Below are 27061 nucleotides of genomic sequence, written 5' to 3' on the forward strand. Positions count from 1 at the left end.
CAGACATGATTAAAATTATCTTAAGTCTCTGGATGGGATGTTTGTATGATGACTTGCAGGAGATGGTTCCATGTTTGGATTTGGGGTTTTTTGCATTTAGCTATTTCAGCCAACTAGAATGAGTTAAGAAGGAGTGTGATAAAATTTAGTGCTGAATGCAGTATAGTAAAATTGTCCTGTTTTGCAGAAATACAAAAATATGTAACACAGATAGGAAGCAAACTTTAAAACTACCTGTGTATGTATTCATACATGCATGAGTATTTTTTCCTAAGAAGCTCTTGGGGGCATTACTGTTTGAGAACAGAGAAGCATCCATAATTTTTAGGTACTGGAATGAATTGTCATTTTTTTTGTTGTCATTGAAGATGAGAATATGTATATGTCACCTAGTAGCATAGTACCCAGAGCATTATTACCAGCCCAAAGAAGGGAGATGAGATGGGGAAGTTTACAGGTGTGTGATATGGGATAATAGAGCTCTACTATTTATCTTCATAAATTTAAAAAGCAGATTTATTTGTTAAGCTCCGCAAGGAAGATAATAATGCTTTGCCCATCTTCATTTATACCTTATTACTGTCACTTAGAAACACAGGTAAATACCTTATGCTGGTGCCATGCATAAATATAGTAAGGACCGAGCAGTGCCGTGCCGCAGTTGTGGTACCCAGAGGTGAGGAAAGGCTGCAGCCTTGTCTGAGAGCTGTGGGACATGTGAATGTACCAAAGTGCCGTATCACATGATGCTTGTAGAGGGGTGTTAACTCTGCACCTGGCCAGCTACTGTGATGTGCTGGGCTGGGAGCAATGCTAGGCTTTTACAGAATCAGAAAATGGTTGAGGGTGGAAGAGATATTTGCAGTCATTTTGTTCAACCTGCTCAAGCAAGGTCACCTAGAGCAGGTTGGCCAGGACTATTTCCTGGTTTGTTTGTTTTTGGTTTTTTTTGTTTTTTTAATCTCCCAAGACTGAGAGTCCATGACCTTGTTGCCTGCCTGTTTGGTCACCCTCACAATAAGAAAGTGTTTTCTGCTGTTCAGAGGGAACCTCCCATGTTTCAGTTTGTGCCCACTGCCTCAATGGGCACCATGGAAAAGAGCCTGGCTCTGTCCTCTTTGTAGCCCTTTTCAGGTAATTTTACACACTGATGACATCCCCCTGAGCCTTCTCTTTTCCAGGCTGAAAAGGGCCAGCTCACTCAGTCCTTGTGTCACCTGGCCCTTTGCTAGACAATCTGGAGTGTCCCTTTCACTGAGCAGTCCATAATGACGGTGGGGCTGAGCAGAGGGGCAGGATCGACTCCTGCAGCTGCCAGACAGCATTCCTCCTGAAGCAGCTCAGGATACCACTGGCACACTGCTGGCTCAAGTTCAACTTGGGATCCACTGGGAACCCTAGCTCAATTTCTGCCATGCTGCTTTCAAGCTTGTCTTCTAGCATATATTGATGCCTGGAGTTGTTCTTCCCCAGGCACAATGCTTTGCACTTCCCTTGTGGAGCTTTAGAAGGTTCCTGTTGTCTCATTTCTCCAGCCTGTCGAGGTCCCTCTGGATGGCAGCACAGTCCTCTGGTGTATCAGCGTGGTTTTGTATCCTGAGCAAACTTGCTGAGGATATGCTCTGCCCCATCAACCAAATCATCAGTGAAGCTGTTGAACAGTGCTGGACCCATCACTGACCCCATGGGGTGCACCATTTAAATCACTGGCCTGTGCCATGAGTCACCACCCTCTGGGCCAGCCATTCTGACATTTTTCAGTCCACCTCACTGTCTGCTCATACAGCTCATATATCAACAGCTTGATTATGAAACTCTTATGAGAGACAGCGCTGAAATCCTCACTCTGAACTCTGTGTGGACAATATCCACCTCTCTCCCCATATCCGCTGAATAACCGCCTCATTGTGGAAGGTTATCAGGTTGGGTTTTAAAGCAATGTTACTGTGGAGATGAATTATTACGGAGTTTTCAAGGGCTGGTGTATTTGACACTCTTAATATATGTAGTGAGTGCATGTTTCTGTTTCTCTTCAGGAATTTTGTGAATACTTTTATTCAGTTTAAGAAGCCTATCATTGTAGCAGTAAATGGCCCAGCCATTGGACTTGGAGCATCTATATTGCCTCTGTGTGACGTGGTTTGGGCCAACGAGAAGGCCTGGTTTCAGACACCATACACTACTTTTGGACAAAGTCCAGATGGATGTTCATCCCTTACATTCCCTCGGATAATGGGCCTGGCTTCTGTAAGTAGCTTGCAGGGTAGGGGCTGACAGCTTCACAATTCAGTTGGGATAATTTATCCAGTGTGATTTCGAGACTTTTTGCCTTCCTGTGTTGTCTTTTTCTTAATTTTTTTTCTTTCTCTCATGAAAACCTTTCATGAGAAGCCACTCTTTATAGCTTTTCTGCTCCATGCTCTTACAACTTTCTCTTCACCTGCATGCACGGAACAGAAGGCAGGCACAGGACTTAATCCCACCTTTGACCCTGCTGGTGTCTGAAGGGTGTGTCCTGTGTACCAAGACATTCGTCCCCTGCTGCTGCCTCATGGGGACCAGCCACAGACGTCTTGCATTCGCCAGTGTGGCACTCGGTGTCACTGCACAGCAGAGCGCTGTGGCACCAGCCAGGAGCAGTCTTATGCCACTATGGAAAATAACTATTTCAGCTTTCATGCACTCCTAACAAAAAGCTATTTAAGAATCTCTTACCTACGTTATTTTCATGTTGCTTAGTGTTTTTTCATGCTGTCTCCTTTGAAAACTTAGGCTTACTTCCCATTCCAGTTTGGACTGTATGAAACAAGTGCTTGTGGCTACAACTGTTTTCCAAAATTGCTGTTTATTATAAAAGCCATTTTTTCCCTGTAGGTATTTATTGATCAAAAAATCTACATTTTAGTATATTAAGACACCAGTTTTAAAAGATCTAATAGCTAATTGTGTCATATTTGGATTTAGTTGTTAGAAGAGAACAGAAAAGGTAACTGAAATAGATTAACAGTTATAAGAGTATCTTTAATATCTTAGCATGTTTCAAACTACTGATTGTTCCTTTCCCTTTTTATTTGGCCATCCATCCATTCCATCCATCCATTCCATCCATCCTCGTCCTTTAAAGACTTGTGGTTGTTACTTTTCATTTCTTTAGAAGCCGTACAAAAAACACATAAAGCTCTTCCCTAGTGTACTCTTTCCATGTGTGTTTGTGAATGCTCTCATTCTTAAATATAAAGATTTAAATTGAAAGCTTCCAGTGGTAACATAATGATCAGTGCAGAAAGGGGGAAAAAAAATCCACTGTTTTTGTACTATCCTTGACTCTCTGGAGCACAGCAGTGTCTCTATGGGACAAAGCTGAACTTTACTCAACACATTTCGTGAAATCCATACTGAAGACTTTGATAACACGGGTTTTTGTCTGTAAGAGAGAGAGAAGTCAGCAGGAAGATGTTATGAATGAAATGCAAAATATTCAGGCAGAAAAAAATATACGAAACAAAGAATTAAGGCCTCTGTATGCATGTAATATTTTCTACAAAGGTATCAATTCAGCAGGAGTAGTGCCACCCCTTACTTAAGTCAGTCTTACAATGCAATGTTGTCAGCTGTAGCTATGTAAAAGTGATCCATTGCAAGATTGCTGGAAATATCTTCCATGTGGGGTCAATCACCTTCTGTGGGTGAGCAGGTCTGTCATGGATGGGGTTGGGTGTTTGTTTGTTTGTTTGTGTTTTTTTTCACGAACATTTTCAACTGTGGGTTTATTACAGGAAATTTGAAGCCCAAACCTTAGGATTCAAAACTGAAACCATCTTGGAATTTTAGAAGTGTCCCTAAACTTGGCTTTTGAATTTTGAAAATAATCTGTAATAGACCTTAGGGTGATGTCTATTTGGGAAGATGATATGTTTCTGCCATGGAGTTCTTGCTCTGGCTGTTTGGTCCTAGATATAAAGCCCGGGAGCTGTGTGATCACACATCACACCCTGGGTCTCCCTGCCCGTCCCCAGCACGCTTGGCAGGATTTCTTAGCTTTTCTGTCAGTCATGAGGGAAACAGGGTTCCATAGTGCCTGGAGTCCACATCACAGCCAGGATCCAGGGTGGTTCAGAGCCCAGCTGCCTCCTGATCATAGTGTGAGAGCTGAGGTGCTCCATGGCCCCTGGTGTCTGTGGCCTTGCACAAAAGGACCCTGGTGAGCCTCAGAGCCCTCACTAGAAAGGGAGTCCAGAGGTCCAAGTGAAGTTCCTCTGTGGAAGGAGACATTTTCTACTCAGAGTAGAATATAAAGGTTGCTAATGACAATTTTAGTGAAATATTTTTATCATGCTAATTTCTATTGCTGTAGTATATTTCCTGGAAAGTAACCACCAAGTGAGTGAATTTTTTTACAGCAGGTACAAGGCGTGATTATGATTAAAGCTTGTTTAGCAGTTGGTCTCCAGCAGATGTTGTGTGTAGATCAAAAGTGAAGATGCCAGAGCAAGACATTTCCCTTCAAAACTTGTCAAGTGAGAACATCAATGGGAATGCTCATTTCTTGTGAGATTTTATGCTAAAACTGAGTTACAGCTGGCAGAAATAAGATAACTGCACCATTCTCATGGTGTTTCATGTTCAGGAGAACTCAACAGTAGCAACTAAGTTTTAGGAGGGAAAACAAGGTTTTCTAGCATTTGTTTTTATCCTTCCAAAGATACATGTGACAAATATGTAGACCTGACCACCTGGCTTAAATGTTTGCCTGTCATGACTGCTAGTTAGATTGACTTCACATTTTGATCTTTCTTAGAAATGTTAAGTGTTTTCTTAATTATTTTGGAAGAATATTTTTCCCCAGCTGTGTAAGAAAAAGGATTCCGTTTTTAGACAACCATGTGTACATCTCTGACTTTTAGTTAAATATTTCAGGTTATTATTATTCACATACATTCTGGCAAATGAGAAGGAATGGTTAATGAGCACTGTATATTTGATACTATGTTCCCAGAAGGTAGAACTATAGGGTATTGAATTTGATCATAGTGCAAGAGATTTGGGGTTTTATTAATTAATACATGTGAATCACAGCTTTCCATAGTAACTGTGAGAAATGTGTTGATTGTGTAAAATTGAAGTAAAATATGATAGGAAACTGGTTGGGCTTTTTTCTTGCATTCCTAATGGACTGGCAGTCAGGATGTAAACTGCCAGTAGAACGCAGACCATGTATTTTGTTACAAAGGAACAAATAAGGGACTGCAGAATTTCCAAGTTGCTTCATGTGTAAAATGGCAATATGGTAGCACAGCAAATAATTAATTATTTATTAAGTTAATAATGAATTATTTTGAGGTCCTTATTTGAAAGTTGCAGAAATAATTACCAAAATTTCCAGTATTAGAAAACATTTAAAACCTCAGTATTTTTCCCTCAGAAATGTTACACCTGTCAGGTTTATGTTTTAGAACAGCCTTATTTCCTAAGTTTCAAGAATCCAGTAATGGATTTTTAGTATTTTTCAGTGGAAATAAGTCATTACAAAACAATAACACTGGTTTTTGGGGGGTTTTTTTTTGAGGTAGACTGTTACTCTGACTTTTTAGATTCCACTGCCTGTTTCCATGTAAATGTCACTGCAAACAACTGCAAAAAACTTCTCTATAAAAAACTTCACTGAGGCTAGAATTAAAGTGGCTGTAGGACAAAGCTTTAATGGGGAAGTTGGTAAATAGTGAAGTGCATTATAATTATGAAAACATTTACAGAACTAGAGAGAGCATCTTGTTGCATAGGAGGTAGTACTCAATTCTATACCTCAAACTGTGTGCAAGATCTTTTAAATACTGGGGGTTTTAATAAGACTGCTGTATCAGATTCTGAAAGGATTTATCAGTTCAGTATTGGACTCTTGAAGAAAATGTGAATGTCTATTTTCTGTGAATTTGGTCAGAAATTGGAATACATCATTATAAAGTGCAAGCTGATGTATTCATTGCTGTTTTACAGATTTGCCAGGCATGATAACCTGTTATCCACATACCCAGATAACCAAGTCAGCAATACTGCAAGAAAGCCAGAGCCAACAACTATTCACGGCCAGGAAATGACAAAAGACATTTCCACATTAAACACTAATCATAGATGTCCACATTTCAATAACCACTGACCTAGTACTGGTCAACAACCTGGACCAGCCGGCTGTAGGCCAGTATTTTTCTTTTTTTAATTAAAACTTGGAAGAGCTGTAATAAAACTATTTCAAACAGTGCAGGCATTTTTCTTATTTGTTTTGAACATTTTTCCTTTGATGAGTTTTGTCTCATTACATTTCATACCAGAAGTAACTTTTTATCCCTTCAGGCCAATGAAATGTTGTTCAGTGGAAGGAAGTTGACGGCGCAGGAAGCTTGTGCCAAAGGACTCGTCTCTCAAGTGTTCTGGCCAGGAACATTCACACAGGAAGTAATGGTTCGAATTAAAGAACTTGTCACATGTAATTCTGTTGTAAGTTTCCTTTATCTTCTTGTATTTTTATGATAAGGTGAATAAGAATTAATCTAAGTAGTATTGGACTGCATCTTCTTGTCCTGGAAAAATTTAAAAAAAAGTCTTTTCATGAAACAAGAACTGCATTATAGTACAGCAGTGTTTTTTGACAGATTTTTTTATGTATCTTTCCGGTTTGGGGTTTTTTAGGATTCTTTTTTAAGTTTCTATCTGACTCTTCTTAACTACAGTGCACTGTGGCATTTGATAAGGAACATAAACCCGCATTGGATTTTTATGATATAATTTAGTATTAACATAGTTGCTGAAGTCCAACTTACTCTAATCGACAATATAAACAGTTGCCCTAACATCTGCACAGAAACACAGAAATCCTGAGTTAGCTTGAGTTCTAATTTAAATTACCTAAGAAATAAATAGAATCTTCGACATTATGCTGGACTTTGTTTTATGGGTAACACGTAGTGGTTGCGTGCACTACTAGCAGTTGCACCAAAGATAGCATCAAACAGTGGCAATTTTAACTTTCTTACAAGGAAAGGTGCAGTACAAATTAACTGTTCTGTGCATTAGAAATTTTGGATTTTAAAAGCAAATTATTCATTTTCTAAACAGAAAAATCAAATGAGATATTTTTCAGTATATTTTAAGTGCTCAAGGAATCAAGATCTGCTCAGTTATTAGAACAGTTTGGGATAATACCTTCGGTACTATGGACTTGCACTTTCCAGTAGTTACAAAACCATGTATATATATTCATAGTTACTTTATGATTTTCATTATTTTCACATTTTTGTACACTTTTAAATTGTGCTGGTATAAGGTAAAGGAAATTTTGTGGGATGCCACAAGGAAGATGACTGTGAGAAACATTTCTTACAGTCATAGTTTGTCCATGAATTGATAGGCTTAAGTTGATAATCAGCTCCAGAATTTGTCCATTTAAACCTGTTATATGCCCATAGAAGCACATGGAGTGCTCAGTTCTCAGACAATACTAACCCAACTCCCCTTTCTTTAATTTTGGCCTAGGTACTTGAAGAATCCAAAGCTTTAGTACGTAATATCATGAAGGTGGACTTGGAACAAGCAAATGAAAAGGAGTGTGAAGTTTTGAAGAAAATCTGGGGCTCAGCACAAGGGATGGACTCAATGTTAAAATATCTGCAGAACAGAATTGATGAATTCTGATGACATGCCCATGACACTGGAATTGTATTTCTTGGACATCAGGGCAAGCAAAATATGCCCATTTAAAAAAAATCTTATATAAACTAACCCCTTGCTCTGCTTGGGAACAGGAGTGGACACCCCCCCCCCCTCCCCTTTTATTGTCAAGGGGTTTAAAAGTACTGTATCTCTTAAATTTGAACAAAATTCCTTTCTCCCTGATTGTTACATGCAGATATATACACACACACAAATGTATGTGTGTGCATATATCTCTATATAGTCTTTTATATATATATATATATATAAAATGTAATATGTGTGAGAGTGTGTATGTAGACACACACACACAAGGTAAAAAATGATAGAGTGCACTACCAAACATCTCTTTAAAAGCTCTAGTTTTTGTTATCTTTGGCTAGTACTGTATCAAATAGAGAATTAATTAAAAAGTGAGTGGTGTTGCATTATTTTCTGTGTGGCAGGGAAGTCTGGAATAATGCTTTTCTTTTTCATGAGAATACAGAATTGAAACGGGTATTAGCCAGCCCTTGCTTTCTCTGCCCAATGAGTCAGCTTAGAGAAAAGGCATTGTCTCAGAAGAAGGTTGAAATACCTCAAGCAATGGAACATTCTAAAATTTTGGGGTAACAAAACCCTATTATGCTAAATTACATGTATCCCCAAAAAGAGAGTGTGCTCAGGATAAATGCTAAGGAAACGCTCTAATTTTTGGGGGGGAGGTATAGAGGGGTGGGAAGATGGGGCAGGAATATGTCTGATTCTTACCCAGACAGCATGAAGAAACCACTGTCTCTTAGGGAAAGGGAATGAGGGAGAGCCAGATGGAAATGGAAGGGGGAAGGAAAAAAAACAAAAAAATAAAAACAAACCACAAAAAAGCTTGTTTTGCAGTATTAGTGAATCACTGAATATCTTATGTATGAATATCCTAAGTTATAAGTTAGTTTTAGTGGGTTTTTAAAAAGCCTCTCTGGGTTGTGTTTGTTTGTTTGTTTGGGATTTTTGTTTGTTTGTTTTGTTGGGGTTTTTTTTAATAACTACATAAGTGCTTCTGTTGCTGGGTGAAAATACTACTTTATATACAGTTTGGGTTTTGTTTTTGGTTCTTTTTTTTTCTATTTGCTGGTTTAATTGATGTATTACACCAAAAATGCATTATATGTTCATAAATTTTAGGTTCACTTAGAATATATTATTTAATAAGTTAAAATTCTTTTGGCACACTATTAAGTAAAAAAAAAAAAAAACCTCCTTAAAAAAAAAAAAACTACCTTATATTAGATGTTTAATGTTCTTTGTCTATGCTTTTTTTTATTATTTGAAATATACACTATATGCAGTATGGTGTAAAAGAGTGCCCTGTGTAAATAGACCTATTTTGCATTCCTTTCAGGAGTGGTTATTGATTCCTGACTGCAGATATCTATTATTACTTGGATATCTGTGCTTGCAATCTTATTGAATGTATTATGAAGAATGAAAAAGAAATCAAACCTTATTTTTGTACAGTTTTGAACTTTTTACTTGGAACTGACCCACCTCCCCTTCCCAGTGGAGAGCTGTACAGTGTGTAAATCTGCCTTTACCTTGGATTGGTACAGTATTTTTGCATCTGTGGGACCTACTTCTTTGTTCTAGTAGTTTGAACTATATATAAACTGTACAATCTGTAAAGTTTTTATAGAATAAATATTCAGCTGTGAAAACTGGTTAAATAAAACTAATATTTCTTAACACATTTTAAATGTGGCTCTCACAGAGTTGTCTTTTTCAAAGACACTTCCATTCTAATTTTAAAGTTGCTAAAACAAATCTTGTAACTTAGAGGCTTTCATATTTGTTTTATTTTGTTTAAAAAGCTCCTCATTTCCTTAAAATTAAAACTTGAATATTAATTTATCAATATAAATTTTATAGAAGTTTTCTCTTACAGGAGGTAGATGGGGAAAAAAGACATAGGGAGTCATTCTACTTTAAAATATTTCGGTAGAGTTCAAACTAATGTTCAGTAAATGTTTTTTTGCAATCTCTTAAAAAAGATGGTTTTCCTTACAACAGTGGGGGCTGTGTTAGAATTCCTTGGTTGAATTTGATTTTAGTGAAAAGGAGAAGAAAGAATGCCTTTGTCTATGAGTTCTGTAATGTTAAGCTTTTTGGAGTTCAACTCCAATTTTGTATAAAGATCACTTTTCTGGCACCTCTAAGGCTATAGTGTTCATATATATACGTATCAGCTGGGGGATTATTTATGCTTTCTATAAACATGAAAGAACTGTTACAGTGAAGACATTTAGAATTAAATCAGTTGAAGGCAATTCAATTAAAAAAATAATTCTACTTCAGTTTTTTGTCTTGCTATCAGTCATCCTGTTATGTTGCCTACAGTTTTCATGATTAAATGTGAATAATTTATTGACTGTTTAAAGTCCTGTCTGATTGGAAAAAGTAATTCAGGCCACTTCCTATGCACTGTCAGTAACTACCTTGACACTAAAAAGAAATTGTGTTCTCATGCATAAATAGTACACACCTTTTGTCCATACACTGGACTACAGGAATACTCTTCAGGAAAATTCTGTACCTTTTTTTTCAATACGGGACAGTAAATACCTTCTGACATGTGTGAAGGTTACAGTCAAGTCTAGTTCAGTTTCTGCAAAGCCATAACAGGACAAAGACAGGAACATAATAAACCTCTCGTAACAAGCAGGAAAACCTGAGAGCTCATAAAAACTGACATTTTTTAAATGAGTGTTTTCAAGGCTTTTCTTCACAGAAGAGACCGGTCTTTGTTGAGCCTGATTCACTGCTGATGCTTGTACTGTTTTACGTAAATTTGCAGTACTGCATAGATTACCTAACCTGAAGCATGTGATCTAGGTTCTGATGACTGATTCCAACCATACTCACAAATGCTCTCCCAGGCATGTGCAAACTCTGCAGCCAGCGTTTCTTCTAAAGCTCCAGGTTTCGAGACACATTTTCCCAGAAGAAGTGGTACTTCAAAATGGCGCTTCTGTGTTAATTCTAGTGTGAATCTGGAGAATTTCAGAGCAGCATAAGTTGTTAAATCCACATGTAATGCAAGAACTTAGTATCTTTCTAAATGACTGCCAAGAAATCTTCCACAGGGCTTCTTTTTTTTTTCCCTTTTTTTTTTTTTTTCCTGGTTTTTCCTCCAAGCTTGAAGGCAAATCTCCTATTTGGGTGCCAGTGTCTAGTCAAAGGCTAGTAGAATTAGGAATAATAGTATTGGAATATAAAATTCAGCTAGTTTTAGCCTTGTTCATTCCTGATCCCTGCATCTCCTGTCAAGACTACCCATTATCCTGACTAATCACTACTACACATTAATTAGTTACAGAACATAGAGACAGTCTGTGAGGCAACTGGCTGTGTTGGTGCTGAAATCTAAAAGTAACCCAGGAGCCTTGACAATGCAGTGTAGGAGCCCTTCCATGACATTTGAGTTCTCTTTCTGAGATAGGCAACAGCCCAGGCACTACCCAAAGCAGCAAAATGAGGAGCACTGGTCACTGGACTGCACTAACCCCTAAGGCTTTCCCCACAGCAGTTCTATCACATTCAAATTTATTTTTGAAAGTAAATGAGAGAACTTGGCTCCTGATGAGCAAATAGTAGCAGAGACCCAGGGCTGAAGGTACTTGGAGCTGTTTGAAAGCCACCTGTGTGCACTTAATCCCACCTTCTGCTGCTGCATTACTTTGGAAGAAATCAGAGCAAGGTCTTAACTCTGGGTAAGCTAACCTGCAACATTTTGGGGTAATGTGAAGATCTAAACCTGCCTGTAGATTTTTTTCCCAGTTCACGGTCCCTAATTTCCACGAATCTGGGATTTGAAATGGGTCCTCTGAGCAAGTCCTCTACTGGATTGACAGCATTGCTAAGAGACACTACCCTGTAATTCAGATGCTGCACTATTATTATTATGGAAAAAAGGTTCAGAGGAATTAAATTACTCATTTAGGTGGGATTTACTTCCTAAAGTCAGGAATAGTTGAATAGAAAAAAAACACATAATACTTAACTATAAATTGCTTAACTTTGTACTGGTAGAGTTCATGCTTTACCCAAACGACTTCAATCAGTTAGGGGATAAGGCAGCAAACAAAACGTTTCTGGCCAAATGGACATGTAAAACTTCAATCCATGGAGTAAATGCTCTACCTGGGTTTGTTGCTGGACGTTAAGGCACTTTCACATTCATTGGGACATGATAAGTGTGCTTCTGAGAGTATGAAGAGAGACTAGGAGGGAGGAAATGCCTCAACTCAATTACAGTTTGCCACGTGATTTTCCATCCTAAGGAACTGCCAGTAGCTGTCAACACAGAGCTTGCAACAGAGTTGGAGTTGGCAACCTTCAGTCGTGCAGCGCAGGAGCTCAGTTCTACTGGAGATGGCACACTGGCAAATTTGCCTTTCCAAGGAAAGAAGTATCTAGAAGGGGAGCGCCTGTATAGTACAAGATTACCCTGGTCCTGCCTTGTACTGCCCTTCAGATTTCTCTAGAAAATATTTCACTCACAGCCCTCTGCATTTTCTTTCCTTACTCAGGGGGGATATGACTGCAGTTATGCACCAAGCTTCCTAACAAACAAACCCCAAATATCACCTCTTGAGGTATTCACAGGATGAAAAGCAGTTTGATGGGCAAAGGTATTGAAGTGTTATGCAAAATGAGAAGATGGTGATGGAATTCTGGTTCTTCTCATCCCTCCTGCACAGTGGAAAAGTAGAACAAATAAGCAGGATTAGAAAGCACCAGAGAAACAGCATGTTGGAAGTAAAAGGAGCTACAGCAAGAAATAGAGGAGTGGCAGGCATTCTTCCTGGAGTCCTCATTGTGCTCACTTCTGGAAGAGCTACAGTTGACAAGAACACCAGGGGGATGTATACCTGTTCCACACAGTCTGAAAGACATTATCTATACCTGTGTCTAAACTCAGATTTTGAGTCTCAGGCCCTTGTCCTCATGGGGGACTTCAACCACCCTGGTATTTCCTGGAAGGACAACGCAGAGAAGGGAAGGCTCAGGCAGGATCTCTTCTGGGTAAATAAACTCCCCACGGGCAGTGCAAAAAGGATGGAGCCAGGCTCTTTCCAGTGGTGCCCAGTGACGGCACTGGAGCAGTGGGCACAGTGAAGCACAGGAAGCTCCCTCTGAACAGCAGGGAACACTTAACGTCAAGCTGATTGCAGCACTGGCACAGGTTGCCTAGAGAGGCTGTGGATTCTACGTTGGAGGTACTCAAACTTCTGAGCGTGGTCCTGGGTATACAGCTCATGGTGGTCCAGCTCGAGCAGGGATGGGTGGGACCAGATGACTGCCAGAGGTTCCTTCCAGCCTCTGCCATGCTGCAAAAAGAAACAAACACCAACTTGCATCCATTTTCCAGCTCTCCAGTCATCATCACAAACTTCCTGTCTGGCTTGGACTGCAGGGTCATCAAGCTCTGGATCACTGCAGGCTGTAGTCGTTGAGAACCCAACTCCTGGTGGATGATACCAAGTCACCCAGAGCTCTCATAAGTACAGCTCAACTCATTTCAGTAAAACTGGTCTTATTTTACCCTGACTTGAAAAAACACAAGTTATTAATTCAAAGAAAAAGAAATTTATTTTCTCTAGGATAAACAGGACTGCAATACTTAACCAGAACAAATCCATGCCTCATACCTGAAACATTGCTTTGGCCTTGGCAACTCCTTGGAATTTTGCTTTTTCTTCCAAATTCTGCCTCAGTCAATAAGCTAGACAGTTACCTGGCCACGGCAGTCATGCTGAAGCAGAACCACATGGACTACCCACGAAGCAGCAGGTAGTGTGAGCCTTTAGAGCCACTGTAACTCATCTGTACCATGTTGCCTGGGTATAACCAGCTAAACACTCACTATAGAGCAACTGTGCAACTCTGCAGGGTGAGAAGTCAACTCATAATGTTCCAATAAACCAGTATTTCCTAGAAGCTGCTTTCCAAGACTCATAACCCTCTCCAGCAAAATATTGACTGCCAGACAAAACTATACGATTTGTCTCAGGAAAAGACACACGGAGAGGCTGCCCCCAAAGAACAGGTTTAGTTTGCCCTAGAATCATAAACGTCTGCAGTAACTGATATTAGTCTGTGGGGCAGCAGAATTGGTTCCAATGCCTTCAAAAGAAGATCTCTGCAAATTGTTAATCCTAATGATTTAAAGTAAGAAATCTGGAAATCTCTCACAGTGCACACTTAGAATAAACCCTTAAAAAATAATTCAGATCCCTGATCATTCTAAAAGGTCCTGGCGCAAGAAGATAGGCTACTGCATTTAATACTTGAAAAAAATACAACCCCAAGGTCTGCAGTTCAGGTTCCCCGACAGTGGATACACCCATGGTCACACCAACCATTCAAATGAAGGCAAATGTACTTTTTCACATTCATTCAATTATTTTACGTTCTGCTACAGGTTTAGCATGTTAGGTCAGCCAACTGATTTTTCACAGACGTTAAACAGTTTAAACATTATTGGTTGAAAACATAGTTTTCAATGAGAGAAAGCAGTAGGTGTGCAAGAATGGTATTAATGAGGTACCTCAAAACCTGAAAATAAGTAATGAGCTTTTGGAAATCTGTAGTTAGCCTACATTTAAAATGCCATTCAGCTCCCTCACTGCACTTCCTAACAGCAGGATGCTTCCACCCAATGCTCACATGGTAAGTTAATGCTTTGGGAAGAAAACTCACTGAACAAGAGATGTGGCACATCTCCTGGACTGTTCTCGACACACAGGTATTAAAACTACAGTTTTGCCACTGAGCTGGGACAGGACCCAAGGGAAAGGCCTGAAGTTGTGCCAGGGGAGGTTTAGGTTGGATATTAGGAAAAGGTTCTTCACCCAGGGAGTGGCTGGGCGCTGGAACAGGCGCCCCTGGGCAGTGGTCACAGCACCGAGCCTGGCCGAGCTCAAGAAACTTTTGGACAATGCTCTCAGGCACATGGTGTGAGTCTGGGGTGGGTGCTGTGCAGGGCCAGGAGATGGACTCGGTGATCCTTGTAAGTCCATGCCAACTCAGTACGCTCTGTGATGCTAAGAAACACAACAGTCTGTAGTGCTAATATATAAAAAATAATAAAATGAGTCATATAAAAATTGTCCAGAAGTTCCTGACATGGTTTGGTTGGCTGAAAATAAATGAGTCTTCAGAAATCCTCAGCAGAGTTTTGTATCCCAGGAAGGTGGTTTGAACATGAGAAGTTCCCTGATGGGCAGTATCTGGCACACCATCATTATTTCCCCATCGCTGACTCTCCTAGGGCTCCTGTAAGTCCATCGTGATGAGGAAGAGCAGCTGTAACCTGAGGAGAGCTGCAGCACCAACAGCCAGAGGTGCGTTATCACTGAGGCACAGCAGCCCGGCAGCACAAGGCACGAGGGAGATAAGCGCTGGATTTTCACTCCGGGCCCCGTCTCAAACTGAAACCGCTGGGATGGAGGATGAAGGAGAATCAAAGCATCCCACCCCAAATCCACGTGTAACGCAGGGAAGAGGCACGGCTCCTCCACAGGGATGACAGCCGAGATTAAGCATCTTCTCCACCCGTTGTTCCTATCGGGCACAACAGGAGCTCTGTCTGAGGAGCTGCAAAGGCGCCCGCCCGTGCCTGGACTGCTGCCACACTCGACCCTGCAAATCACTGGTGATAAAAGAGCGGAGTGCGGCGCTGCTCGGGTTACAGACTTGCCCACTTTCCCCAGCAGATCAAGGCGCTATCAACACCTCACAGGCTTGGTCCCAGCTCACACCAGCAACGCGAAGCTGCACCTTCCAGTGTGCTCCCCCTGATAACTAAAGCCACCCACACCTACACCCAAGAGGTGGAAAGGAGTTACCCAGGAGCCTGATAGAAGAAGTGGCTTATTCCTTCTGGAGCGTGTGGGGCCTGAGGCAGGAGTGCAGTGAGCGCTGCCCTACCCCAGGTGCCCTCAGACCTTGGCGGCTGGGTGGCCAACATCTGCTGCCAGCTCTTTCTCTTGATTCATGTTCTATGGAGGGGCATCAAAATGCCTTGGAAGCACTCACTGACCAACTGCCACTGAACCAGTATGGTCATAAATGAGGAACGATGCAAATGCCAAAGCCTCCCAGCCTTCAAACTCAAAATATATTTAGAAATTCTGTTTTGAACGATAAAATTAAAAACCCAGAGCACTGTGGGTCTCTCAGCAGCAAGACCTGGCTTTGTAGGTTTTGGGATTTGATCCTGTGGAGTGACACTCTGCCTTGTTGCTGGCTATGATAAGATTACATTTATCAGGGAGCTGGAGAGCCTCTGTGACTCTGTGGGAACCCCTAAGGGAAAAAATCAGGGTCTCCTCAGAACTGACAGGAAAATTTAAGACTTCCTCAAAGAAGAAAAGAAGCAAGGCAGAAGAAATCCAAGGGAAGAAGTGGAACTATTCCTGACAATCATGATAATTGCAGTTTTGTAAGTCAGGCTGGCTGGGTGCCCAGAATGGGTAAAAAAAAACCAAACCAGTTTAACTGACAAGCATATAACCATTTGCACAACCCTGCAGCAAAGCAAAAGGACCTCCATCTTCTCAAAAATCTCATTTATAAATTTTCCATCATATCTACTTTTTTTTTTTTTTTTTTTAATTTGGGCAAATTAATGAACCTAGGCTTTAAAGCAGTAGTGAAGTTTTATATTTCTGACAGTAACCATGAGATTTAGACACACGACTGTCAGTAAAAATAAATAGGAAATAAATCTTGCTTAGATTTTTAAAATCCCTTATTTAAAATATGTTTATGATACATAACAAGTCAAATATATATTCTGCATGTATTACTTACCCAATAAGTTTACTGGGTTTTGGTTTTGCCCATCGTAAGAATTTCAGCTACATTTTTGTCTCTAATGTTCTTTTTTTTAAGGTTTCACTAACAAGTCACCCAATTACCTTTGCATCATGGCAACTTTAATCTCAGTTTCATCCCCCTGCCACAATGACCTACCATTGTGGCAGTACAATTTCTGAATTCAACACTTCTGAAAATAAGAAATGTTCACAAAACTGCAGACCAAGGCATCCTGGCACAGCTTCAGAAGTTCACATTAAAGGTCCATGGTGCAAGATTATATATGATGGGGAAACTTTCACAAGGAATTCCAGAAACTCTAGAGGTGGATATCAGGCATCCTCCTTGATGTTCTCTGTGGTAAACAAAACACTTAATTTTTTTTTTTTTTTAACAGAAAGTGGAACAGCAAAATTATTTTGGACTGTTATTTGATCTGCACACTTTTTTCCTGCCTAGAAAGAGTTAATCCATACAGTAGTTTTCTTCCTTTAGCAGGAACTACACATCCCCTGATTGAATCGTACAAAATATAAAATTATAAGAAATAGTGTCCCTCAAGCTTACTAAGGGGAGAGGCAGGAGCCACACGAAAGAGGAGCATCTGTAAGGCTGGGCACTACGTTCTTCCTTAACTTTTCAGGGTCTGCCCATCTATTGAACCCCCTTCATCCCTCCCTGCTGCACTCCCTTTGTCCAGCCACCCTTGAAGCAGAACTTCACCAACACTCAGAGCAGCTTTTGACAAGGACATGGTAAAAATTTTCCCAGCTGGAAGAGGAACATGGGTGCTGGAGGAAGCCTGGCACTTCCCTGGTTTGAGCTACCCAGAATTTCTACTATACAATGTTAGAGAAACTGAGACATTTAGGCTCTTAATTGTCCATTCACACTGACACGAAATAGGCCTTGAGCACTGTTGGCTACAGTCTGCCCAAAATTATATTTACTACCTAATTTTAATAAGTTTATCCTTCCTAATGATCATTTTGTATCAGGAGAGAATAAGCAATCCCTCAGGATCCAGCTCCTTTTTCCCTGAGCCTTTGTAATATACTGGTTTCTCAGCCTTGATGCCAGCTCCCCACATGCTCAGAATAACATAAATCACAATTTTATCTAATCTGCATCTTTTCTAATAAAAAGAAAGTCCATTTCTCTCCTAGCATTATGTCAGTATTCATTCTTGAAGTCCCCTGGAGCTGCATCCGATTCATACCGAGTACAAAAATGACTGGAGCACAATCTTTGGGTTGCCTTTATTCAAATCCTTTAGTCTGTTTTGCTGCTATCCATCTTTCCCACAAACCCAACTCGGTGCCTGCTAACACAATGCACAGTACCCTGGCTCAAGACTCGCTGTTTATGCTGCGCTGGACACGTCTCTTTCCCTGCCCCCCCAGCATCTCTGTGCTTTATTTATTCTGCTGACTTGTGCCAAATGCTGAAGTCACAGTCTGAGTTTTCAGTTAACTCATATTCCTACCTTTTTTTCCTATTCTTATTGCCTTTCCTCACAAACATTATCAGGTTTGAATAGCTCAGTCTTTTTCATACCTGCCATATATTTACGTAATGGACAACTGTGGTTTATTTTCCTTTGCCCCTTCTCATGAAAACCTGGCAGCTCACAGTGCTCCATCCTTGTGCATTTGCATATCACCTGGGATAATCTGGACCTCAAAGTGACATGGGGGTTAAGAAATATGAAGCTTATTTTGGCTCTGTTGTGATTCTGAATCCTAGCAGCCAACTTGCTTCTTTCAAAATGTCATTTTTCAACAAAACCCACAGGCTTTTAGACTCTAATTCATCCCAAAAACACATTCAGATGAGCAGGCTCCAGCCAGCTCTCACTTGCCATGAGGCCAACATGCTAACAGAGCTCCATCTTTGCTTTCAAAAACCTCATGACAGGATAATTAACTTAATAGTCCAGACTTCTCTTGGGTCAGCTTCAATTCCCTTCCCAGAAAACTTCCCCGGGCTCTTGACAGTATCTTGAAACTGGTTTTCACTGTCTCACACTGTTACCACTCTTGACAGTCTGGTTCAGGATTTTCCCATGTACTAACCTTTTCCATCACCAAGGCAAGCCAGATGCTATTGAAAGAGAGGGAGATCAAGGAATGATGGATCCCCCTTGGTAATTCCCCAGTACCTTCAGAACCTGGGAAAGAGGGCATTATCCTGCTGGCAGCAACACCCTTGGAACAGCTACAGGGACACAACTAAACAGGCTGCTTGTCCAACTGCAGCACCATGGGGCAAGGACATTTCTGATCCTTCTTTGAAAAGGCTAATCAAGTTTAAAAGCATTGGATTGGGTGAAACACTCTGCAGTGCGCTTCCCTCTTCTGCAGGCTCGCTTCTGTGGTAAGGGCAAAATCCTGTGTGCAGCTTTGCTCCTCTTCTCCATTATTATTATTATTTTAAAGGAATCACCAGAAGGCAAAGATTGTTTTTACACATTAGTGCTGCACTTGACATGATGCTGCTAGCAGGCTATAGCATTTCATGTTCAGTATGAGAACTGATTAGAAACTGGGCAAAGTGCTCAGAAGTTGCACCGTTTCACTCTAAATGTGCTACTACCCATAGGGAATCCTTCACTGAGAACATCCAGAAAGCTCATGCAGGGAGGCTTTAGACAGCAGAAATAAAGTTTATACCCTCTGCAACAAAACTGACTGTAGTAACTGCAAATTACAGACACAGGGAAATGTCTGTGGAGGTCAAAAAACAACAACAAAAAAAGGCAAACTGAAGATGAGCAAAGCCAAAAGAAACTGAAGTCCATGAGAAGTTGTTACTTACTTCTCCGTCTAAATGGAAGCAGGATTCTTTGACAATTCTGATTCCAGAAAAATATGCCCCATCTCAGGGTCATACAGAAGAACTCAGAGCTGATGAGAGGACAGCTCTAGGGACTGCTGTCACCATATCATGCCACCCACAGCAGTAGTTATTGCATGCTTGCAGGTGGATTAACAAAAACATTTAAATGCCTCTCATGGGGAGTTACCAAGAGGCTTTTTATCTTGCCATAGTTGTACAAGGTCAAGAAACCAAAAGGGTTTGTACAACACCGATCAACTTCCTGATTTTTTTCTCACAGATTCTTGTATTTGTAGATGTTCTCTTAGAACAGGGCAGTTATCTCACCTCATTTGATTGGGAATGGAAGAAACTTAAACATGCTCAGAGGTATTTGGCATTGTAACCTATTCATTAGGAAGAAAAAAACCTGGTTCTTACCAAATTCAGGACACTGTGGAAGAACCTGAGAGGTCTTGATGCACACTGCAATCAACTATCTAAACATTCTGTTCTCTTGTGACCACAAGACTCTCAGATTGTCTGGAGAGAAACACATCAGAGCCCCATGTCTGGAAAATACTGTATATCTTTCTAGATTATTACTGAAGAGATTCAAGGTAAAATTTTTCATGTTCAGTCTCTGTCCAAGACCAGTTTCTAAATTCATTTTCTTATTTATCTTTTTACACTTCTTTGAATTCAGAAGTAAAAAGGGGCCAACCACAACCCTTTCAGAGCAGTAGCTGTATAAGCTGGCAAGCCTTAAAAACCTCCGGTGCTTCTACCATGTCCTCACAAGTTACGGGGACAAGAATCTCTGACATTTTGGACAGAGTCTGGTTCATGAAGCCATTCCTGTGTTATTGAAAAAACTTCAGCCAGACATCTGTCGTATGTTACCATGGCAGATTTCAACTTTTAAAAGCAGATGTCAGTGAATCCAGGAGGACTTGAACTTCCTGAACAGCTCACCACTCCATACTGGAGTAAGACAAGGAAGAGCTGCTCCAGATCATAGAGCACCAAAGCAGCCCTGCATGGGGCAAGCCTACCTTCTGACAGTGATGTTAAAGACATTTTCTTCACAGCTCACCCCTCTAAAGGTCCTTCATCATATAATTCCTTTGATCCAGCCATGCATTAGAGAAGAAGCAGAGGGAACAGCATCTGGATCTAAAAGAATCTCACATTTAGCTGAAACTGAGCAGTAGCTCCACTCTGAGCCCCCAGAGAGGAAAAGTCAGGATAGATTGTCATTCACAAAATAAACAAATCTATAGAATAAAAATTGGCTTTTCCACGCAATCTACCCACACCAGTGAAGAGTTTTGCCTAGAGCTCATGTGCTTTCTTCCATGGAAGTGTCATGGCTGTGCTCCAAGCTTCCACGTCCATAGGAGCTATACGGGAGGTTCCCACGGTCAACAATACCTTGGGGACTTGAAAGAAAGCTACAGGAATTCTTCATTATTTAAAAAAGCACTCACTTCTCTCCAAGGGAAGACAGAGAGGAGAGAGGTTCCCATGCAAAGTAACAGGGGTGAGGTTGGGCTGGAAGCCCTTTTGAAGCCACATCTTATATCGCTTCCTGAAAACGTGTTCAATCCCTGCTGAATCTTGCCCCTCTAAATCTTTGTTTCAAGGCACGGAGGTCTGATTTCACTCTAATTTAATGAGAAGTTTAATGTCTAAATGTTTTGAGCGTTGCTTGGGGAATAGCAAAGAAAGCCTGGCAGCAAGAAGTAGAGAAAAAGGAAAGAAAAAAAAAAATTAAGTCTCTGACCCTTTGAGAAATCAGGGAACCAAAAAAGCATCCTACTGATTCTGCAAAGTTTAAGGGACTTCTATCAACAGGGATCAAAACTTGGCTCTTAAACCTCATGTATAATCCCCAAAATAAAGGCCTGGCTGCTTCCCACCAAATGCATCAATTTTTGCCTAGCTCATAGAACTGACACGCTTATAATGGGAGCCATAATTAATAGTGTTTCAGCAAAACAAAGCACGAGAATGTCTCTCTGCTCAACTGAAAGAAAAGTCCTACAGCTAAAAATCCCAGCCTTCCTCTCAGGGAGAGCAGAACAATGAATCTTGCTGCAGAGTGACATAGTCCAGGCAATTACAAGAGCTGCAGACCTCAAAGCCACACTCTGAGCATGACTGGAACATAAATAGATTAGCAACTGCTAAGGACTGCTCTTCCTCCTGATTCACAAAGCATGTTCCCACTTCGCTTTTGATGCCTTTAATGATGCACAAGCATTCTTTTAATAAGAAAAGCCATTTCACATTTTTATAAATATCCCAAATGCTCCATGTTACACTTAGTTACCCTTCATCCCTCTGTTCTCTGCAATGCTGCCGACTAAATGGAGCCATGATTTTCCAGCACATTACAGTCTTGCCTTAAGCAGAGTAAACCCCATCCCACTTCCTTCACTTACATCACCCTCCAGGCAGGTAGAGGAAAGATAGGACTTGTTTTGCCCTGAAACCCCGGCCAAAACCACCCCGGCTCTGATTAGCAGTCTTCGGAGGAAAATGGATGTGGCAAGCACCAGTTCCAGGTTCTGAGATAAATTCTGTGAACGCTGAATGGTAACCTATGGCTCTCTGAGTGCTTTGCAAAGCAAGGAGCATCTCTGAGACTGTTACACTGAATGGGAGAGTGTCAGAGCAGCACGGAACTGCCGGGCTATTTGTAGAAGGTCAGCCAGCAATTTGTTACCAGGGCTACAAGTAAAACCCAGACGTCTCTATCACTGCACTCCAGGCATCTTTCTCTTTCTATCCCAAACCGTCTGTCCTCATGCCCTGTACCGCCTCCATGCCCGCCCCCCTCCCCCCACAAAAAAAATCAAACCTGAAAAACCCAACCAAAAAAACCTCCACCAATTTTCCACTTCCACCAGTGCAGGCTGCACTAGAATCCAAAAGAGCACTGTAATCCTTCACAGTGTCTCGCAGCTGGTGTAGGCAGCTCACTACTCAGCACGCCCACTTCTCTGCACCTCTGTTCTGAGGAGAGGAAATGCGCTTTGTGCGGCCGGGTATCCAGCCTGAAGGCGGTCAATGCCATTGGGGAATTAATTGTCACAAATAAACACCACAGCGATCTGCTTTTTTACGGTCCTCAAAACTCAGTAGGGACTGCTGGTTTTTTACAGATATAATCTGTGAGTGCTTACATAATTTTAAATACTTAATTCATGGAACTTGCAAACTCATACACGGAATTGCTAAATGCCAGCTATTCCTACTGACCTTTAAGATCAGTGCAGGCACAGAGGTTCCACGAATCTCAGACTGTGATTCTGAAGTATTTACCATGAGAAATGCAAGTCATGCCATCCTGAACAGCAGCACAGACGTCAGTGACACCAGGAACACACCACCACCTTCCTGTCAAATCAGTCACAAGTACAAGAAATGGCATTTAAGTCAATTATGGGATAGCAAATCATACCCAATGACCACAAGGCTCAAAAATACATGAGCACATTTAAATAATTTTATGGGGCTACAACAACTTGTTCTGACACCAGGAGAGCTAAAGATGGATTTCGCATCTGACCAAAAAACAGGCAACAAGGATCAATGTATCACTGCAAGGGTTTTGCATCTGCTCTGTGAAATCTGACCATTTAAATTCTTCATTCCCATCAGGAACGAAGAAGAAAATTCTCTCATAAATAGGAATCGGCATTGTCCAAATGACAGAGTAGTGCCCAGTTCATTAAGGATTCTATTCCATGCCAGAGTAAAAAAGGTTTTGAAAATTGCCACGTAAGAGCACTAGCTTCCTGCAGAGTCTCAAGATAAAGCCTTTTAAAAATGCATACTCCTTCTGGCAGCACTGAATAGGGCTAAAAACTTAAACAGTGACAAAACTAGGAATACTTGTCTTTATGATAAATCAATAAATGCGCTGTTATTCAAAGGTAACCACACACTAAAACTTGGTCCCTTTGCATTCTCTGTTACTGACATGATGCAAAAAGGCTGTTGGTGTCCATAGAACCTGGACACCTGCCTTAGGCATTAACAGCGATAATATTAATACCAATATTTATCTATATTTTACAGTGGGGAAGGTGCAGAAGAGCCTGTTCCATAGCTTAGGATATTCTTCAATTACCCAAGTCAAAGACATCCATATTCTAGGAACTAAATTGTTCTAAGAAAGCCAACTAAAAGAAACTTGCCTTAGCCAAGGCTCCCTGCTCTTTGCTTTCTGGAAAGCTGAAAACCGCTCAAAGTCACTTTAGCTCCCCCTTTTTGCTCCTGTATACAGCTGCATTAAAATAAGTACTGTTCAGTAGTGCTGGAAGCTACTTCCAAGGGTGAAACAGAGGCCACTGCTTTATAAGAAGTTGCCTTAGTTTATAGCAGATATTTCTGAAGTTCTTGTTACTATTCAGAAAGTGGTGGTTGTTTAATAGCCCGCTAATTGAATTAGTCTCCAGTTTTGGTCTTTAAGCTCTGCTCTGTGAATAAAAATGATAAAGAGAAACAGTTCAAGCATGTTCCAGTATAGCTGCCACATTAGGACAGAGTCAATTGCGTGCATAAATCTTTAATTAACAGCATCAGAGGAACTATAATCTAGTACCTAGAGTACTGGACTAGCTACAAAACCCCTTCATTCTAATCCCAGATCAGCCACTGATTCGCTATGCACTTCCCATGAGAGGGGGAAGAGAAACACCCCTCTAAGTATTCCTCTTCCTTTATATCTTTTGTCTGTGTTACCATTTCTTTTTGTAGTAGCTGTAGCAGGGACGCACCCTGCATGAGCAAAACTCCACCGTGGCTCTGCAGCATTGGGTGAGCAGCCCAGCTGCTAATTGCAATTAACAGCAACATCAACAGAATCTGACCTATCTCAAGATGGTATTTCTATCACTTCTCTATAAACCAAAGCGAGGCAGCCTGTAGCAAGGATTAATAAAACCACAAAAATTACTTCCAACAAGGACATTATGGTCCATCTTCGTGAAACCTTCCTTACTCCCATTACTGCTATGCAAACCCCAGGCTGATGAGATATGAACTTGGCCTTTTTTCCAGTCGTCCAACTTTACATATTGCCTAGGCTCTCCAAAACGGCTATTTCCCAGTAAATGACAGCATGATGCAAACAGAAGAGGGCTGATGCTTCTCTTTCATTAAGCACTGTCACCTCCCTTTCAAGCTGCCTTAGATGAGCACAGGTCCTTGTCTCTTCTGCATTCCCCAAACTCCACCTGTGCCAAGTCTTGTTGCTTTCCCCCTGCAACCACAGCATCTCTGGAACCTGAGAGAAAAAAATTCTCTTTCACATCTTTAACTTTCCTCGGAGTCCCCTCATGCTAATACTTCTTTCCACACACAACCATCAACGGCAGTACTATCACCATCATCAGTCTCCCGTTCTCCCTAAAGGGATGCACGCCTTTATTTCTCCAGACAGGTTTCTGATTCAGGCAGCATTTGCAAACCAAAAGGCAGATATGTTCCATTTGGAGTGATTTTGTGCAACACACGCCGTCCAGCTACCACAGCTTTAATCTTCCTTTGTTAACGTGGAAGTTTGTCCTACACCCACCAATCCATGAACACACATAAACACTTAGTCAAACAATAGCGTGCCTGCAAAAGCACATGGTCCTTGTGGCCCATTTCCAGAGGGTTCTACTACCCCCCAGTAACCTCTCAACAAAATTCCCTCTCCATCCACCGGCAGAGAGGCAGGACTGCACAGCTCAGTTGAAAGGCTAAGGTTAAAGCAGAGCAATTCCCTAGCTCTCAAGGAGTGGCTTATCACTGTCTGTCCGCATTCCAGGACAACAAAACCTCTACTTCTCACACTAGCTTGCCTCAGGCTTGTCTCTGCATTCAGATATTTGGCTCTCCTTCCTCATGCTAGATAAAACACTCCCCTGAGGCAAAATTTTCTGGTAAGCACTTAGTCGCCTTTGATCTCAGAAGCAGCTGGTGCACAGCTGCTCCCCATTACTTTTGCAGCTCTCAGGAATCTTTTGCATTTTCCTGTCCTCCCTTACAGGCAGGCACAAAGGGCAAGAACACCACCAGCAGCCATCTCTCATTCTCAGGCAAACACATTTATCTCCATCTCCCGTGCCCTGCCCAATTCCTCCTTGAACAACTACTGCCCACCTGGCTCAGTCTCAGATCTTCCCTCCTAACGGGATCCCCAAACATGTGAGCAACGCCTTCCTATTCCTCTTCTCAGCAAGGGTCTCCTCCATGCTTAGGTGTCTCCTGGGGAGACACACTACTCCATCTGACTGTACAGATGGTAAAGGACAGGCTGCTGTACCTCATCCCAGAAAAAAAAAAAAAAATATACCCCCTCGAGTTGTTGTTGTTTTTTGTTTTTTTTTTTTTTTTCAGGAGATCAGATAGGAGTAAATTCCACCCCAGTTTTTCTTCTTTGCAACTACAAAATCCAGCAGGCACAGGAAAGCCCCTCTCCTTAGATGTGAGTGCACCACTAGACCTTACTGGGAAGCACGGACCTGGTTAGCACAGTATCACCTCACAGAGCCTGAGACTAGACCAGCTGCAGTGCCTATTAAAAAGCACAAGGTTTTCCCATTGTATATTATACAGGTTTAAAGAAAACAGGAGAAAGCTAGAAAACAACTCAGCATCTCAAATTATGAGAATGGGAGACAGTATTTTGATCCCTTCCTTAGCTGGAAAATCCATTTGAAGCCATCACCAGCAGGCAACTATGGACTGTAGGATGCAGCACAGCCACTACAACACTGAGCTTTGAGACACGCTTGCAGTCCATTGCCCATGTACACAGGAGGCAAAGTTAACTACTGACCAATCTGCCGAGATTTCCCCATAAAAAAAGAAAAAAAAACAAACAAAACCCCCCCACAAAACAAACCAAACAAACAAACAAACAAAAAACAAACCCCAAACCAAAACACAAACAAACCTTAATACTCACATGCTGAGGAGAACTGGAGCTGAAATCCCTTTTCTCAGCTTGCATTCCAGAATGGAAGCAATCCTCCAAACTGAGGCAATCGCTATGTACCCACCAGCACTTCTGCAGCTCTTTCCCCAGCATGGAGCCCAACCTGCTCTTGCAACTGAGTGCTCATTAGAAAAATCACTTTCACCTGATCCTACTGCTGCCACTTCAGAATCAAGTCCCACAGCTGCTTCTGGAACCACCGTTGGAAGCAAAGCCACCCTTACAAGATTGTTACTTCTGGGTGTTGGTATTTTTTTTTCCCTCAAGCAGTACATATTACACTTGTGCCTGCATCCACACTGTTGAGGAAAAGGTTTTTACTAGAATCTGGTAGAAAGATGATCACATTCACAGGGCCTACAGTAGTTAGTAGGCTTCAATTTTTACATAAATTTTTACATAAAAATTTAGGATTCTTAACTTTGTATTAGAAATTTTGCTACAGGTGTAGCTTCCAGCTCACCTGGAAGGCTCAAGCAAAAATTCAACCTTCAGGTCAAGAGGAAAAAGGAAGCTACTTCTTGTTATTAGTTTCTCTTATATAAAAGACCGTAACACCTCAATGGATGCTTTCAAAGACTTCAGTCAACAACTCAAGCCCCTCACACTGCTACAGTAATGAACCACAACCATGTTAAGTATTCCTAGTCATGTGCCAAGGCAAGAATTCTCCCAGACCACTGT

At 41.2% G+C, this 27061-nt stretch overlaps 1 protein-coding gene and 1 long non-coding RNA gene across 5 annotated transcripts in view; one reads left to right on the forward strand and one right to left on the reverse strand.

Moving 5' to 3' along the window:
* The window catches only part of CDYL (chromodomain Y like), a 103939-nt gene extending 94525 nt beyond the window's left edge, over positions 1 to 9414 (forward strand). For 2 of the 4 annotated variants that reach the window (XM_040075790.2, XM_040075811.2), the window contains 3 exons: positions 2037 to 2247; positions 6349 to 6492; positions 7528 to 9414. In XM_040075790.2, coding sequence (XP_039931724.1) covers positions 2037 to 2247; positions 6349 to 6492; positions 7528 to 7686 — 514 coding nt within the window. In that variant the 3' untranslated portion in view covers positions 7687 to 9414. The remainder of the gene's footprint in view (positions 1 to 2036; positions 2248 to 6348; positions 6493 to 7527) is intronic. The other 2 variants (XM_040075805.2, XM_040075796.2) reach the window with 1 other exon arrangement.
* Positions 9415 to 11588: 2174 nt separating this feature from the next.
* Positions 11589 to 26491, reverse strand: LOC120758042 (uncharacterized). The gene is made up of 2 exons (XR_005702756.2): positions 26348 to 26491; positions 11589 to 13067 (listed from the first exon to the last, which is right to left on the reverse strand). It is a non-coding gene; the product is annotated as an uncharacterized LOC120758042 (long non-coding RNA).
* Between the last annotated feature and the right edge of the window lie 570 nt (positions 26492 to 27061).

The sequence above is a fragment of the Hirundo rustica genome, chromosome 1 (assembly GCF_015227805.2).
Source record: "Hirundo rustica isolate bHirRus1 chromosome 1, bHirRus1.pri.v3, whole genome shotgun sequence".
Taxonomy (NCBI): Eukaryota; Metazoa; Chordata; class Aves; order Passeriformes; family Hirundinidae; genus Hirundo; species Hirundo rustica.